At 37.0% G+C, this 17,919-nt stretch overlaps 1 protein-coding gene across 2 annotated transcripts in view; it reads right to left on the reverse strand.

Moving 5' to 3' along the window:
* Positions 1–3,687: 3,687 nt before the first annotated feature.
* The window catches only part of LOC129742191 (dynein beta chain, ciliary), a 65,293-nt gene continuing 51,061 nt past the window's right edge, over positions 3,688–17,919 (reverse strand). For both annotated transcript variants that reach the window (XM_055734054.1, XM_055734053.1), the window contains 9 exons: positions 17,723–17,892; positions 17,168–17,665; positions 17,024–17,102; positions 16,359–16,961; positions 15,977–16,293; positions 12,904–14,320; positions 4,527–4,675; positions 4,238–4,370; positions 3,688–4,170 (listed from right to left, as the gene is read on the reverse strand). In XM_055734054.1, coding sequence (XP_055590029.1) covers positions 4,009–4,170; positions 4,238–4,370; positions 4,527–4,675; positions 12,904–14,320; positions 15,977–16,293; positions 16,359–16,961; positions 17,024–17,102; positions 17,168–17,665; positions 17,723–17,892 — 3,528 coding nt within the window. In that variant the 3' untranslated portion in view covers positions 3,688–4,008. The remainder of the gene's footprint in view (positions 4,171–4,237; positions 4,371–4,526; positions 4,676–12,903; positions 14,321–15,976; positions 16,294–16,358; positions 16,962–17,023; positions 17,103–17,167; positions 17,666–17,722; positions 17,893–17,919) is intronic.

Genomic DNA, 17,919 nt, shown 5'->3' on the forward strand with positions numbered 1-17,919 from the left:
CAAATCAAAGACAAACTTCATTTCTACCTTATTTGAATTTCGTGGAAGGTTTCATAAGCAAAAATTTCTTCTTCCACACAAATTTCCATACAAAATTGAACACGTTCTTTGATTACATGCAACTGAAAAAAGAACTCGGATTGTCTTTTAATATGACATGTTTTTTTGTTAAATACTGGATATTGGCGTTTAACTATTAGTTTTAGTAATTTCTGTGCTTTAATCAACTGTTTCCCACTCAGAATGTTTATATTCTATGCACTTAAATTCGTATGCATTAAGTAAAAATCGATAGACTTTCAAATGAGTCCTAAAGCAATTATCTTATAAAATCACATTTTCTTCATAGGGGCAAAAGGGGGCAAAACCGACCGTGTCCTTTTATCCATTCACCTATAAATAGGCACTTCAAAAAAAGATTTAGATACCTTTCATGAAATTTCAATAACACAAAATTTTATGTTGGTAGAACATATAAAGAAAAAAGCTCTATACTGGGAAAATAACACTTTACTCAGATGGCTCCGGTTGAATTCAGAGTCATATTTGAGTTTCTGAGGAAATTTCACGTGTGATAAATGCGATTCCAGATACTCAAACCAGCGGCTTAGTGTTTTTTTTGTTTGATTTTGGGTCCGAATTTTCTTATTGAGCTTTGGACGCTTTATATGGAAGACCCCCCTAAAGAGGGGCCGTCTCCAAATTTGATTTCATTTGAACTAAAAGTTCACATAATAAACTTCCGTAACAAATATCAGCCTCTTTGAACACATGGTAGCTGAGCCTTATGAAGATTTTCGAAATGTGCAACAATTGGAAAAAATCGGACAGCATTAAGTACAAAATAAAATTTGCATGTGCAACTATTGGGCACAGACAAGCTATTTTAAATGATTTTTTAAATTTTTACTTCACTTTTTTTGAACATTTGAACTTTTGGATGTTGTTGACCAATCCTGTATGAGTGCAATCGACAAAACAATCGAGTGAATTCGGTTGAAATGACTGAAATACAGCATAAAAACCAAAATATTGTGCTTAGCTGTTCAACGATTGGCAAATCACCCTACTTATCTTCAAAGGGTGTCGACGATGAAATTTCCACACTATGGAATTGCTCTAACTTTTTAATCGTTGGGTAGAATTTAATGAAAATTTGGGGGATTTAGTTCATAGTGCGTTGTTTACATCCTGCAAGTTTTAAAGTCTTGTGATCAAAACTCGCGGAAATCGAGTCGAAAGAACAGCTCGTGCGTGATAAAATCTTGCGCATTCATCACGAGAACAAGGATCTCTTGCATCTTTCCATCACTAAAACGTTGGGAATCGCGAGTAACACGGTGATTAAGCGGTTCGAGAAACGATTGACCACCAATCGGAAGCTCAGAAGTGAAGGAAAAAGTATTCCGTACAACACCAAAAATCACAGCTGCGTAGTTGGGGCCTTCAACTGAATTTCGAACGTTTCCGTTCGGGATGTGGCTAAGCAGCTGCACCTAAGTCGAAGCTTTGTCCAGAAGGTCAAAACTAAGGCTGGGCTTCGAACGTTCAATGTATAGAAGGCCCCTAATCGCGACGAGAAGCAAAACAAGTCCGCCAAAACCCATGCCAGAAAGTTGTACTTCAACATGCTGACGAAACTTCAACGCTGCATCATGGACGACGAAACATATGTGAAGGCCGACTTCAAACAGATCCCCGGCAATCTGTTTTTCACGGCCGAGGATAAGTTCAGCGTTCCGGAGCATGTCCGCACTCAGAAGATGTCCAAATTTGCGAATAAATTCCTGGTTTGGCAAGCCATCTGCACGTGCGGGAAGCGGAGTGCACCTTTCGTGACCCCGGACACGATGAACGATGTACATGAAAGAGCGCCTCCAGAAGCGGCTGCTTGCTCTCCTGAAGGCCCACAACGTACCAATAATCTTCTGGCTGGATTTGGCCTCATGCCACTACTCCAAGGGCGCCCACGTGTCGGCAATTTTGTCAGCTTCACGTGTAGATTTTTGACAATCCGTAAATCGAAACATTGACGACGATTCGGAAGCCTCAAGCCAATCGTCGTAGTGGAACTGTCAAATGAAAAATGCGTGGTAAGATTTTAAAGACGATTAAGAGGAATTCCAATTGGTTTGGACCGTGATTTATCCAGAAAATTCAATGCTGCCTACGACTTGGTGCTGACCAAGTTCGATGAGTGTCTTCTGATGGACGATGAAACCTATGTTAAGGCTGACTTTGGGCAAATCCCAGGTCAAAAATTTTACCTGGCAACGGCTCGGGGAATGTTCCAGCCAAATTTAGATTTTTTTTCCGACAAATTAGCTCGAAAATTTATGATTTTCCAGCTGTGGCAAAAACGAAATGTTTCGTTACAAATAAGATAATGACATCGAAACTATACCAAATAGAGTGTCTCCAAAAAAGAATTTCGCCGTTCATTCGATCCCACGACCATCCCGTAATGTTTTGGCCAGATTTGGCATGCTGTCATTACAGCAAAGTCGTTCAAGAATGGTATGTAGAGAATGGGTTTCAGTTTGTTCCGAAAAACCTTTACCCACCCAACTGCCCCAGTTCCGCCTTATTGAGAAATTCTGAGCAGTCATGCAGAGGTGACTCAAGGCAAAGGCAGAGGTTGTCAAAGAAATCCATCAGATGAAGACCTGGTGGAATAAGATAGCTTAATCGATGGACAAAGAAGGTGTGCGCTGCCTAAAGAGCCGTGTTACAAGAAAATTTCGAGAATTCTTTCGAAACCGTGACGATTTTATCCGCATTTTTTCTTAAAAGTAGGAAGAAGCCGCTACATTTGCATAAAAAAGATCTTGAATTCAATAATAAATAACTGAAATACTGGCAATTGTTTTTGTTCCAATTCTATTTTAAGCAAGCTTTATTTAAGGATACATTTTGAAAGTTTAAGGTCAATCAATACCGAATATTACCAAGCAAGTGATGGTCGTCTGTCTGGATTCTGAAGATGATACAGTTCAAGCTAGGTCGTGTTCCGAATACGTACCTACTTGCATTATAATGTCTTTGCCTTGAAAAATACCGGCACAGGACACAACAACAAAGCTGCTGGAGATTTCTGGCTGCCGGGAACCTTTAGTTTGCAGAAAAAAACCCTACTTTCGATAAATTCAGAGCACATGAGCGACCGCATCCTGCCAATATTGTAGGTATATTTTGCATATGAATGGGATTATGATACGTCGATACTTGTATCCAAACTGAATGTGGGTGCAGTTGGTGGGGGAAATGAAAGCTTTATTGTTATTCAAGCTACATTTTATGTTGCGGGTGTGTGTTTGCGGCAACGATGGAGTTGAGTACTTTTGCTATAAACCTTTTCTTGTGGAAGGATCAACAAAACAGCAGATTGTGCGACGTCTTTGAACGGCTACTCCGTCAATAACAACAACAAAAATGCCGATTCAAAAGGGCTATACAAATAAGTTTGTTCAATTTATAGCGATAGCTTTCAAAGGAAAGCAGTCAATTCGAGACACTACTCAAGAATGACTCTGGAGCGTTTGCCCGATATACAGGCAATGCAAAATTTATTATCAATTTTTGATAAAGATTTACAATTTCAGATTTAAGATTGTTGCCGATTTAAAGGTAAAAAATTAAAGATTCATCTTTTCAAATTCTATCAGAATAAAACGATCTTATTTCGGTGTGTTGCTGCAGTGCTGAATGCGTGCAATCTTTTTATTTCTGAGATGATTGTTTAGATGGGCAATTAAACTTGGCTTGCTTGAAGCTACTCAACGACTACGATAAATATTTGTACTTTTCTTGGGAGTACCAAACTATTTTACAATAATGATAGTTTTACTAAATATTCGATCATATAAACTTAAAACACTTGATTAAATCCTTTTTTTTTTTGTTAATTTTCATATAATTTTCTCACTCATAACTCAACAAGCAATCTATTTTTTTTCTATGAAAAACATCTTTTAGATAGTAAAATAATTTTTTTTAAAGGTGTAAAACTTAGACTTGCATCAAAAGCGCAACACCAGCTAAAGTCCATTTGGCTGGTTTGTCTTTGGTCTTCAAGTTGAAAGTCCATATGTAGGTTGGTCCTCGGGTTCTCGTTTTGTAAACCGGGCACTCGTACATGTTCCTTAAATCTTGTTTATCTTGGGTAAGTGCCTGTGAAAATAATCAGTGTAACCGTTAGGTTAAATTTCCTTTTTTATTCGTAAAATTTCTTATTTACTCTAATGTTGATAACCGGCATCAGAGGGTAAAGTTCTTTAAGCTTGGATTCCATGATAACACCTTGCTGAGTATCCCAGCGGGCTCCTTCCATAAAGATTCCGTGAACGTAAGCTCCCTCTCTTGGACCAGCCCTAGATTTTGATTCGTTTGAAAGAAATAATTTTAATTATCATACAACCAAACATGAAAAAATGCAATAAGTTGAATCATTTAAACATGCAAAATACTGGAGAATGAAAAATATTTAAAAAAGTTAAAAAGTTAAATTTATCATTTCATTTGCATACGTGAAGTCGTCCTTCTGCTTTTTGGTAACGTCACAGTGGAGACACATTTTGTCAAGCGGAAGTTCATTCTTGCGGGCCGTCGACTGCATGATGGCCGTCAGCAGTGACTGGGGATTGAAAAATCCGGCCAGCCAAACGGAGATGGGAAGCTGGAATTGAACAGTAAAGTTTTTATGTTAGTTGAGATTTAAATATTTGAACACATGTCAAATTTTGAATGTATTGAATTGAAGCCTTGGCTATGCCTCGTTTTATTGTCGCTTTCCGATTTTTTTAAAGCATATTGATGTCAAATTTTGCTATTATGTATAGACAATTATTTGATGCCTCATACAGTGAGCGAAACAAGAATAATACCACTATGTTGTTGACATATGAATGATTGAAGTCAAAATTTCTTTCTACAATTTGTTTTAAATTGTTTGACGGATAAATCAAGCATAAGTTTACCTTTTTTGGATGAAGCAATTGGCGTTGAGGACCAAAAATATTTAAAAAGGGTACGAATAGTACCACTTATGTAGTTCTACAAAAATCGAGAATTTTTCTTAAAATTTACTGTGTAAATGTAAACAATAATGCTTTTCCGAGCTATTTAAATATGTAGCTAACTGCATTTTTTCCTAGGTTTTGAAGGGGTTTGAAGATATTTCCCCCCAGCACTAAGAAATTTGATATTTGTGCTATTATACTTTATTAAACTGCTGTATTTCTTCATTAACATGACGTGAAATGATGGATTTGAATCCAAAAAACAGGCTTCTGATCCAAAAATATTTTTTTAATCAGTAAACACTTTTTTTAGGTTTAAAACGTAGATGACAGCACTATCCCGAGCAGCATAAGTAGGTATTTGCTGCTGAAGTGAGTTGCCCGTGCTTTGCCGCAAGTGTCTGTTATCATAAAGGTAGAGGATCGGCATTGAAAATGCCGATGGTAAATGGTAAGGTCGGCCGATAGGTAAGATGTATCTAACCATATAACTGAAAATATTAGAATGATCAATCAGTAGACAGCTGGCCAGGTATATACACGGATGCCGGAATACCTGTAGTAAATATATAATATTTAATAATGTTATACATTTTCAACTGCTTGTGTACTTGATTGACTCATTCCTCCAATATACACAAACATAGACACGTGAAACATTATTACATAACAGTTCACACGAAGCCTTGGCGCCGGGTATTGTGTTCACAGCATTGAAGATATGCCGATTTATCTTAATTTTGAATGTGAATCTATACTTTGGCCAAACTGCGGTGAATCCGTGCACCCGTGGTGGATTAACAACATACATACATTAATTTCTGAATTCCTTGTAATTTAATTGATTATTTCCTAAAGCATGTACATCGCCAACATAATGTAAACATTTCCCTAAACTTCCCTGAATTATTGTTTGTGGTTATGGTTTGTGGTCATGTTTACTGTTCTTAGTTTTTTGTACTTAAACTGAACTTATCATTTTCGATATTTTATTCAAATAATTTGCTTCGCAATTTTTTAATAGTATAAATTTTTTTATTTTAGATCAGATGGAAATAAATATGGTTATGATACTGAATAAGGTCGGTTACAGCTAAAGGTAAGCTTAGAGTGTTTTGAGGTAAGATGGGTATAAAGGTAAGGTTATTCTGTTGTATAAATATTTCATTTATTTGCTATATTATATAAGAACGTCCAATCAGTTGCCAGCTGGGCAGGTATCTACACGCATGCGGAATACCTGTCAAAGATGTATAACACTGAAAATGTTATGAACTTTATACGGTTGCGAAACTGTTTGCTTGTTCTACAAATAAGACAAACACATACACGAAATACATTCATTACATGACAGTTCAAACGAAGCCATGGTGTCGGGTATGTGGTATATTGCATTGAAGATTGGCCGAACTAAAAATCTAAAGAATGCAATTTAGCGCATACGTTGGCGAAACTGCGGTGAATCCATGCACCCATGGTGGATTATCTACATACATACATACATACATTAAAACGTAGATGACAGCACTATCTTGGTATTAGATGGAATTGAGACCCATTTTCTAATATCCAGGATTAATTAAAGTGTGTTGGATGATTTTGGTCAAAAAATAAGTACTTGGTAGAACGTGAACGCCTTGGATATTCTTAGATCACTAAATCAAATAATCAGAATAATGTTTTACTTTCCGATGGAGTTTATAAGATTATAAGTATTATTAGCAATTAAATCGTTAGTTGAGATGAGCAGAAACATCGACAGTGGTATATTCTTGTGCTGGTGATTTCTTGCAAATCCAGAAAAGCATTCTTTAGGGTGATCTCCAACAAAATTGTGTTGAAAAACTACCTCGAAATGATGAAGATCGACCTTAATAATCCCGAAAAATCAATATTGAGACTTCATTTGGTTTTAACTGAACGATAGAGCTGCCATCTACGACTTGGAACTGGAAAAAGTATGGTTTTCTGAATAAAATCAGAGCTATTGAATTCCAATCTGTTTTTTTTCTTATTCAAAATTAATCCAGAACCTTTGTTTCATCGTTTCACGCCATGTAATGAAGAAATTAAGTAGTTTGATAAAGTGAAGTACCCAGGCGCGGATCTAGAGATTGCTCTTAGGGGGGGGTGATTTGGAAAATTTTCAAAAAATATGGCCAAATTTTTTTTGAGTTACTGGGAAACATAAAAACTGTGACAGGAAAAATGTTGATGATAAAGGTGAAGAGAATTCAGCACCATGTAAATAATGTTAAAGACAATTTGAAAAAAAAAGTTTGTTCAAAGAATTCTGTACATCTGGCTGGCTTAGTCTTTGGCTAAACGCAGACAAATATTTTTTCACTGGTATGAAGTTGAGTTGATTTATTGATCTAATTGGGGATATGGAATGCTTATTTTTATCAGATTAGAAATCCATTAGCAATTTAATTTTGCAAATCGTACTTTATTTATTTTCAGTCAAAAATAAATCTCTTAGTTTGATTTCAACTTATTCAAATGAGCATCGCTGGTTTTATGATTAAAACTATGTCTTATTAATTTTGAAACTATTACAATATTCGGGTTGAAACAATTTATACAAGTTTCAATTATATTTAATTAAAATATTTTCTCTTTTGAGATCCAATTTTAAACCGTACGCTGCTTCATTACTTATCGAAACCCGTCAATGTATTTATTCAATAATTTTACATATTTTCCACTTGAAGTTCCGTTCAAATATCAATTAAAAGACCTGAATCAAAAAACAATCTAAAACAAATAAATATTTTAAACACAAATAAGCACTTATCTATACAAATAAAATATGGATTGCTAATCGTTATATTTATTTTTTTAAAGAGGTTTGCTGAATAGATTCGTCGAATACTTAGAGCAAGTTCACTGGTGTTGGGAGAAAGTGGTAGAAATTTTGACACTTGTAGCACTTTTCTATCTTTATCAGAGAGACGTTCAGCCTTTGGCTGGTTCGCCTCTTTTAGCACATTTTGAAAATTCTGCCATGCAAAAACATTTTCAAGATCTGTGGCCTTCAAGTTTTTTTACAACACGTGTTGTATTTTCGCATGCTGTGATGCAAAAATAGCAATATTTCTATCACATACGGCTGAAAACATTTTTGCATGGTAAAATTTTCAAAATGTGCTTCAAGTGTCAAAATTTCTACCACTTTCCCCCAACACCAGTGAACTTGCTCTTGCAGCGTTTTTTTGCTGTGAGTTTTGAAAAACAAGTCAGTGGCTTAGTAACAAGATTTAACAATTGAACAGTTTTATTAACTCCACCAGTAAGATTGACTACAAAGAGCGGACAGACTTTACAAGAATAACCTTGCTCAGTTTTGAAAAAAAAACTAGCCAGCTTTTAAATGTTCCCGAATGCTTTGCACTTGCGTATCGTTTTTCTTTTTCAGCACTTCGACTTCTCAAATGCTCGGAGTATGGAATTGAAAATTGTGGTGGAGGTATCCGGTGTCTAGTTAAAATTTTAAGCTTTGTGATATCATCAATAGTTGAGTAAGGTTTAGGATGAGCCTTTAAAACAGCACCTATATCTATTTCATAGACTGATGGATCTGCAGCAGATGCGAACGTCTGATCATTCTGGAGGTCAGATTAGCTAGTAGATCTTGAAAACTTTTCGATGCATTTATGGTTCAGTTGCAGAGGTAGGTGTACTTATCCCAGATTCGGATGTCCGCAAAGTTTGATCGATCAGACCTTCGGTTGCTACATTTGGAAATAATATCAACTATAGAGTTTTTTTGACAGTTCTTACGCACACTTGCCTACGTATTCCTATGGATAAGAAAAGGAAAAATATCCTCCAAAATTTTAGTTAACAAAACGTTGATGTTCGTTCATGGACATGATCGCTTTTATGATTATTTTCCCATAGTTAAAAGTGTTACTGAAAATGTCAGAATTATGTCACGAAAATTTCTAGCCGTACATAGAACAAATATTGATAGTTTTCATCTGTGGTCCCAATAAAAATTTTTTTTAGAAAACCATCAAGTTTGGTAAACATGCATAAATAAGAATCACTTTATGATCAACTTGAAAATAAATGTTGGCTTCTTTCAGGCCTTTTCAAGAAATCATTCAAAATTAGTCACTATCAATCGAAGTTTCTGGTACTGGCGCTTACAACAACTCTGGATATCGGTTAATAAAGAAAACCAATCTGCTGTCATGCTTAAAGAAATTCCTTGAAGAGTGAGGTGCAAGCTTCATCTTTTTCGCACCCTCGAAACTAACACGAAGTTATACACACGCATACTATTTAAAGGTACTCAATTCAAGCATATTTTTAAGCAACTATTGAATTCTTATGCACGCGTAAAAATGGTAATGTCAATGTTAAGATATTTTGACACATGAAAAGGTTGTATTTCATCTAAATTGAGTTAAAAAATATGTGACCATTTTACTGATGATTTATTTTTTCCGCTTGGGGGAGGTGATCACCCCCATCATCCCCCCCGTAGATCCGCGCATGGAAGTAGGTATCATAGCTCAAATGTCAAATGGCTTAGTGCTAGAAGGAGAATCCCCTAAAAACTCCTTTAAAACCTTTGCAATACTAGAAAACGCCTAAAAATGCAGTTATCTATTCCAATAGCTCGTAGAAGCATTAATATTTACTTTTATACAGTAAATTTTAAAAATAATCTTGATTTTTGTAGAAAAACATAAGTGGTACTATTCTTATTTCGTACTTTTTTCATAATTTTGAGGATCAAAAATATAAAAAAAGTGATACGAAATAAAAATAGTATCAATTGCTTCATCCAAAACCTACCGAGTACCTACCTATACTGTATTTATCCGTTGAACAATTAAAAACAAATTGTTGAAAAAAAACTTTGAAGATTTTCAGTCATTCAAATTATAACAACAAAATTAGTGGTACTATTCTTGTTTCGCTCACTGTAGCGGTAGACTGAACCAATTTGAGGTCATTTTTAATTTGCTCAAAACCTAGAACTTTAGAACTTTTTTGCCTAATGAGATACGAAGTTATGCATGGTCTTCGACAAAATTGTTCAGTGAAAAATTTCCTTCAAAAAATTTGTAAATTGCTCAAAAGCAGGCTCAGTTGGAGAAACAAAAACTACGTTGATTTTTCAGTACAAAATTGTAACGAGTAAGGAAAAACGAGATGTTGTTAGGGTTTCAGTTTTAGCTTAATTAGGCATCACTTTACCAACCATGTGTGAATATTTTTGTTCTAATTTTTGCTGTATCAGGGCATGGCCTCGGATCCGATCTTACAAGATTAGATTTTGAATATACACCATTTACTCAATTTTGTAGATCTCTATATTGTTTCGTGGTTCAAAAAATGTTGTGTAGTCTTGAAATAAAATAAAGCATTATTCTTTACACACTTTTTTAAATCTAAGTTTCGATGTTAATACTGTCGAAAACTTTAAAGCACTTTCTGGTCACAGTAAAGAATAGCAAAAAGTTTTTTAATATTAAGATTTTTGAATCATAAACTAACTTTTTAGACATTTTTACGAAAAGTGAAAGGGAGAAATTCTCATATTTATTTAAATGAAGTAACTTATGAAAATTTAGGGGGAACATTAAAAAATAAAACAACATCAGAACGGCATTCGAAGCGTAGTTAGTCAGGCCAGCCGAAGTTTCTCTGGAATATATTCGAGCATCCATTTTTTTCGAATTTTAACATTTGTTTTAGTTATTTCTGTAATTTTCAAAGTTTCAATTAAATTGAAATGACTGGTTCTGAATTTCGAATTTGAACTCAGATTCTGAATAAGTTTTGACTCTGAATGTGACTCTAAGTTACAATTCTTGTTTCTGATTTTTGATTTTGCCTATGTAATATAATTCTCAGTTCTGACTCTGAATGTTGTTTCCGATTTGTGGTTCATAATTTTAAATTTTAATCCCGAGTCCTGAAATTGTATTAATTTGAAATATTGGTAATGAACACTTGAGCAAATATTTCAATGCGGTTTTAGTTTTGTATTTCGATTTTTTATAACGAAGCCTGGTTTTGTCTTAGTTTTCATCCTGAGTTCGTTTCTGGACAAGAATGAATTTTCATTTCATTAGTAAATCATCGCTACCAAAATGTGCAAGTTAAGATTTTGTAACCGAATTATAAGCTCAAATTCTGAAAGTGGAATTGATCACATCCGAACTTCTCATGTAATAAATAACTTTAGAGTGCGAATTTGTTTTTTTGGATCCAATTTGTCTTCAATACACTGGGTAGGCTGGCAGCCAAATAAGTTATGTCAAATTTCGCAAAAATACCTACTTTTTTCTAGGACTTCATCCTGTTGGATGGTTCATCCTTAAAAAATACCTACCATATACATTTTGAAGATAAGCCCAAAAAATTGTTCGTGCAAAATTTCAGCTCAATCGGACTTGTTTTAGGGATGCTTCTAAGCGCTCAAAGTTTCGTTTTTTACCCTAAAAAATCATCAAAGTTGGGACCAAAGGAATTCAAAAAAATCAAAACGTTCATTTTGTTGCCAACATGACCTCAAATGTATAATACGTCGAAATGTGGTGTAATTTCGAAAACAAATTGTTTTATCAAAAATTGACTTCAAAATTTTAGAAATTACGTAAGGGGGACGACCAAAGAAAATCGGGAAAATCGAAATTTCAATTTCGATGTCAAATGACTTAAAAATGCATGAAAAGGCAAGATCTGATGTTTTCCCGAAATATTTTTTTTGCCAAAAATAGACTTTTTTGAAAATCAGCCGCCCTAGAAAGTCAATTTTTGGGCAAATTTTTTTTTAAATAACACCAGATTGCAAAGTTTTATACATTTAAGGTCATTTTGACATCAAATTTAAAATTTCAGTTTTCCCGATTTCTACTGGCTAGAATTTTTTTTTCTATTCGAATGAAATGGCAATTATTAATGATAAATCTCATTATTTTTTTTCTATTTAAAATCATTTTTACGAGATTCGGAGGGCTGGGGACCTTTTATTTTAATCTTTCAAAAGTGTCAAAACAGTTTTTTTTCGGGAAATTTGACTTGTAGTTTGTTGGGGTTCCCCTGGCCGCAAATATTAACCGATTTTGTTGTTTTTAGTTTCATTGTGTAGATTATTTATTCTAGTTTCTTAATATTTTAAATTAAAGTTGATTTTTTTTAACCCGGTTATCTGCACTTGGTTCCGAATGAAAAAAATCCATAAAAACCATTTTATTTTTTAAATGCTTACAATTTCTGACAGTTTGGCTGTGTTTGAATGTTTCATTGATTTTAAGAGTGGTCAATGCAATTATAAATATGTGGAGATCCAACAAATGTTTTGACAGCTATTCCTGATCTTCCGAGAAATTTCCAAAAACAAGAATTTTATTTGAGAGATGGCCGATAAAAATAAATACTACATGAAAAACCCCAAATGATTAATGTAAACTAATAACAAAGGTACACAAGAACTTGTATGAAGATTTTTTTTTATTTGGATGTGAAATAAGCCTCCAGCCTCCACCTACTTTTTGAACATTTCATATAAAATACAAACAAATTTTTAATGAGACTTACAAAAAAAAAAACCAATATGTAGAATAAACACTTGAAGAAAATGAACTCTTCATCTTCAGGAATAGTTTGTATGATGATAGTACAACATTACTCAAAAAATGTTGATGTATATGTAGTATGGGTTTACCACAACAATAAGATAAAAAGTGTATTTGAACTTATTGAATACCCTGTAATTTTGCAAAATTTATAACGCAATTTTTCTTAATCACTGCAACCTTATTGTTGGAAGTTTGATTCGTTGGCCGTTATTTATTTAAACGCAAAAATCAGAGAGTTTCGAAAAGATGGGAGATAGACTTTGATCGCAAGGTATACTTACAACGAAATCAGCGGACCACGTTTCCAGCTCCCTCAGCCGCAGCAACAGATCGACGAACCACGCGTTCAGACCCAGTAGCGAAGGATAAGCTCTTGCAGCCCAAATCACTGGGACTTGATCTAGGAAGAGCGAATTCTCCAACTCTTCCATGTCGGAGGTGATCGTCAGCTCGCCCTTCATACCAAGATCCAATTCCCTCAGACTCCTCTTCATTTCACCCGTCAGGTAGTTCATTCGTTCGCATTCTTGGAACGCTACAACCACGTAAGGCGTCCGTTCTTCGACCTTGCCCATAATTTCGGGCATATTGAATTCTTCCGGTAATTTTTCCATAATTTCGTCCAGTATCTGTTTGACCTTGTCCTCGCGGGTTACGGTGGTGCCGGATCCGGAACCAGCGTCACGTGGTTGCATCTCAAATACAGTTCTAAAGAGATTTTCAGAGGTCGTCGTGAGGAAACCGATTTCCGCGTTCGGATGCAGTCCGTACAGGTACGGAGATTCTGGAGGCATTGCATCATCTATGTAGGTGTGATACCCTACATAGTCAGTATTCGGGGGAGCGGCGAATCCAGGGGCGAGGAAGAGTTCACCATCTACCAAATCTGGTTGCATCAACTCTTCCAGATACGTAATGCAAGTTCGGCGGTCCCAATCATCTGTGATGTGACCACCGTACATAATTTCTCCGAACAAATAGCGCAGATCTTCCCAGGGCACCTTGGTGTTTGCCTCTAGGTAATTATACAGGACTGATACAGATATATTAAGGTCACCGACGTTGAAGGGATAGGTTTTGTTCCATCCTTGGGGTCCAAATTTACGCCTCTCGGCAACGACGGCATGGAAGTAGCAAAGTGAAAAAAGTATGACCTTGAACTCTGCTTCTTTACCACACATTTCCAACGTTTCTTGGGTAAAGTTGTCCAAGGCCTTGTGAATGTTTGCCTGCATTCCTGTGGGTGGTTCGTTGGTGATCTTAATCGATGACTCCAGTATACCTTGAGGTATAATATGGGCTGCAGCAGTTGCCGCCGGTTCAGCACTCATAAACACCCGATAGTTTTCGTGCGAACCTTCGGCGTAGAATTCTAACTTTTTCTCCAGCGATGGCAGCCATTTACGAACCAAGTGAATATTCTGCAACACCACCCAATGTCCGGAGCTGGCCGCTTTGTCCATGGCCGATTCCGCGACTACCTCCTGACCCTGACCCAGAGAAACGTTATAGAATTTACCGTTATCCAGTGTGTAGCCCAGATTTTTGCCCAGCGCTTCTACATCCTTCAACGGGTTGACACCCGGCGATAGGATGAAGAAGATGGGTGTCGAAGGGCTGGTTTCTTCGAATGATTTGGCAAATTCCACCGTCCGGTTTTCGACGTACTTTGCGCCGAGCTTTTCTTCGATGAAGTCTCTGAAAATTTAAAAGTTGAACGTTGTTGAAGAGAATATTTTTTAAAAATATTATATAAATTGATGAATATAAATATACATAGGTTGTTCGTTTTAACAGGAACCGGATTGCCATTGAGTTAATGATACATCAGTCATACCAAATGATGTACTACTACAAGTTCTTGTGAAGTGAAGTTTTCAAAGCAAATCCAGCACTGATTTCAATGCTGAGTGTTAATTTTTTACTTTTAATCCGAAAATTCTCATTTAGACTATGTAGAACAGCATTCTCTTATCATTGTTTTTGAAAAATCTGACATTTTCAGGTTGTTTGCCCTTCTACTTAGCTCATGAGCAAATTATTCAATGAATTCTAATGCCTTTAAGTGTTTGCCGTACAGCAACAACATGTCGAGGTTTGTGCGTGAAGAATCATTATATTAATAAGTTTGATTCATTACATCATCACTACCATTACCTGATCATTTTTTTTTACTAACGTGTGGCAACTAAAATTTTCGATTTTTTTCGAGGCTCCAATACTCAAACATAAACGAGCTCAGAGAAAAATGAGAGTGTGTATGTGTAAACTTTTCTTCTCCTCTTTCGCCAGGATAGTAGTAAACTAAGTAAACAAAGTAAACTCGACGACTTCATCGAACGCTTCAAGGCGGCAGGTCTCAAAGTCAATGTCGGAAGACCAAGTCGATTGAGATCAACCCAGGAAATCCTTTCAGTTTCAGCTGGGAAAAAAGGAAACCCAGAAACCCGGATCAGAAAAGCCCGATTTGCATTTGCGAGTCTCCGAAACATCTGGCGCTCACGTCAGATATCTCTACGAACGAATATTCGGATGTTTAACTCAAACGTCAAAGATCGTAAACGACGCGAAAACTGCAGGTATTTGTGAATCGCTACCTATGACATATCATTCGCTCTTGGTGGCCTGGCAATTGGATCTTAAACATGGAACTTCATATCGCCGGTTTCATCAGAGAATCAAAATTCGGGAACGTAAGTGAAGATGGATTTGGCACACGCTGCGAAGAGATGAGAACGAGATTTGCAGAAATGCGCTTGAATGGAATCCAGAAGGTCATCGAAGACAGACCCAGAAACTCGTGGCGGCGAAATACGAACTGTCGACGAGAGTCTTGACTGGGATCAAGTGAAGACGCTGGCTCCGAATCGTCAACAGTGGATGTTATTTACCATGGTCTTATCGACACGGGACTATTAGGTTAGTAAGTAAGTGAAGCTACACTCACCAGCTAAATGATTTCCAGGCACAAACTTCGACATGTTTGACCGAACACTACAAATTCTGCTGGCTCTATTATAGATAGTTGATTAAGGTGTTAGTATGTGGCTACAAATTGATTACTAAACGATATCTGATTCGAACCTCAGCTTGTAATCGTCAATTACAGTTGTGTATTGACAACTGCAAATTTCTCATGGAGAATGAAATAGTACCTACAAATACCTCAATACCTATTACTTCACATTGTTCATGAAAATACTGAATTAACTTGTTACCAACTGTTAAGCCTATCGAAATACGAAATATACTTGAAAAATCTGGCTGTTCGTATGCTACACCCATCTGAATCTCCGGCATCTGGTTCCCGCTAAACCCGTTTTCCATCTGTGGTTGCCCGGGCATCCAACTCACGTCATGGCATAGGTCATGCGATCTGGCCGCAGTGCCCGCATCATGCACAGGCGCTGGAGTGCTGTCTTGTTCTTCCACTCTTGGGGGAACTTTTCCTTCTCCGGGCACTCGGACTCGATCAGTTTCTTCCAGCGCTTCGACGATGTCTCGATGTCCCGATCAAGGTTGCGGAACTCGTCTTTGGATGCCAAACTACAGATGCCACCCCAGGCGGTATTGTTCAGGAAATCGACCGGGGAGGTCACGTGTGGTTTTATGGGGAAACGCAGAAGGAAATCTAGCTCGGCGGGCGTTATCTCCTCTCGTATCAACAGGATCTGAAATGAGTTAGAGATGTTAGTTATGTACATGTTAATTAAAAAGTCTAGAAACATCTACGTACCTGGAAAGCCATTTGAGACATAAATATAAGTTTGTCGCATTCGAACAGCCCACGGGTTGTGTATTGGAACACGGAAAACGAAATACAATCGATCAGATTGTTCATTCTCAAGGGGACAGTTTCAGCTGGATCCGCTTTGGCAATTGCGTTCTGGAAGACAACGCTAAAAGCTTTCAGCGAGAATTGATAGATCGGGTTGATCGTGTTGAGGTCGTTCAGGATAAAGTAGAGCAAACTGGCACGTGCAGCTGCCGGTCGATAATGCTCTCGCGCTTCGTCAATCTCCTTGGAAGTAATTTTGGCCTCTGAGACCTTTTGCTCGATTTCGGCTGCTGTTTTCTTGGTTGTTTCAAGATTTTCAACGAGTGCTGTGTCTCCCAGGATGTTCTCTCCAGCCGATGAAAGACGAGATAGGAGATCGTCTTCAAGTTTCTTCAACATAATTTTAAAATCGTTCTGTTGCTTGGTCAGGTCAGCTTTTAGTTCCTCTAGATCTGGCCTTTCGGCTTTAACAACCTCGGCTAACAGTTGATCTTCGAGACCATCTCGAGTAACAGTGAAATTGATAAGTGTTGTTTGTGCTTGCATTTCTGGTTTGTAGTGCTGTTGGTAAAGAACGTTGCTGTCAGAAAATTTGTCTTAACTTTTATTTTCGTTTATCTTACCGGGTTAGCAAGTTTGGTGTGTAAAATCAATCTAAAAGAGGGGTTGTATTCAACCTCTTTATCTCCTATTTTTATAGCTCTGAAAAAAAAAAACAACATAATTATATCCATCAATGAAACCTGATAAACCCCATTTATACTAACTTTCCCTTCTTGATCAAATTTCGACCCAAAAGAGGATCGAGGACGGGATCCACGTTTTCACCGATATTTTCGATGAGTACCGTGTTTCCTTTATTCAAAGACAGCTCCAACGTTTCCAGGTAACCTTTGGTTCCCAGACGGATGATCTTAAGACTGTCACCATACTTCTGCTTGATCCATTTGATACCTTGTAGCTGCGGGTCGATCATCAACGGCCACCGATCGGAGTTGGACAGAATCGTAGCGTTCTCGATGGACATACGATCACTGGGCAAACCTTCGTTCTGCCAGGTTGCAATCTGTGTGTCATCGGTGAGTAATCTCAATGGATCAAGGCTGTCGGTAATCGGTATTCCAGGTTCGAGTGCCCGCAAAAATGGTAGCCACATCTTGTTGAGCAAATCTAGGCGGAATTGTTTTGTGAAACAACCGACGTAGGATATGAAGGCGGTTATCAGAAGTATGTCCCCCGGTAAGGTTGTTCCTTGTTGCATGAACCTAGAACATTAAATGGTTAATCTCAAATTCGATGAGACAAAGTTTTGTAACCATTACTCGGCAACAGCTTCTGCCCAACGAACGTTTTCACTCGCCAATCCACCGACCAAACGGTTCGCAAGCTGAATTGTGGCTTGTGTAGCATCAGCTTCCTGTTGACAGCGAAGTTTATCGGCCGTAGCCTTTTCAAAATCCGCTGTGAGCCTTGCCAATTGCTCCTCTAAAGACTGAAACACACAAAGAATCGCTCGGAT

The sequence above is a fragment of the Uranotaenia lowii genome, chromosome 2 (assembly GCF_029784155.1).
Source record: "Uranotaenia lowii strain MFRU-FL chromosome 2, ASM2978415v1, whole genome shotgun sequence".
Classification (NCBI taxonomy): Eukaryota; Metazoa; Arthropoda; class Insecta; order Diptera; family Culicidae; genus Uranotaenia; species Uranotaenia lowii.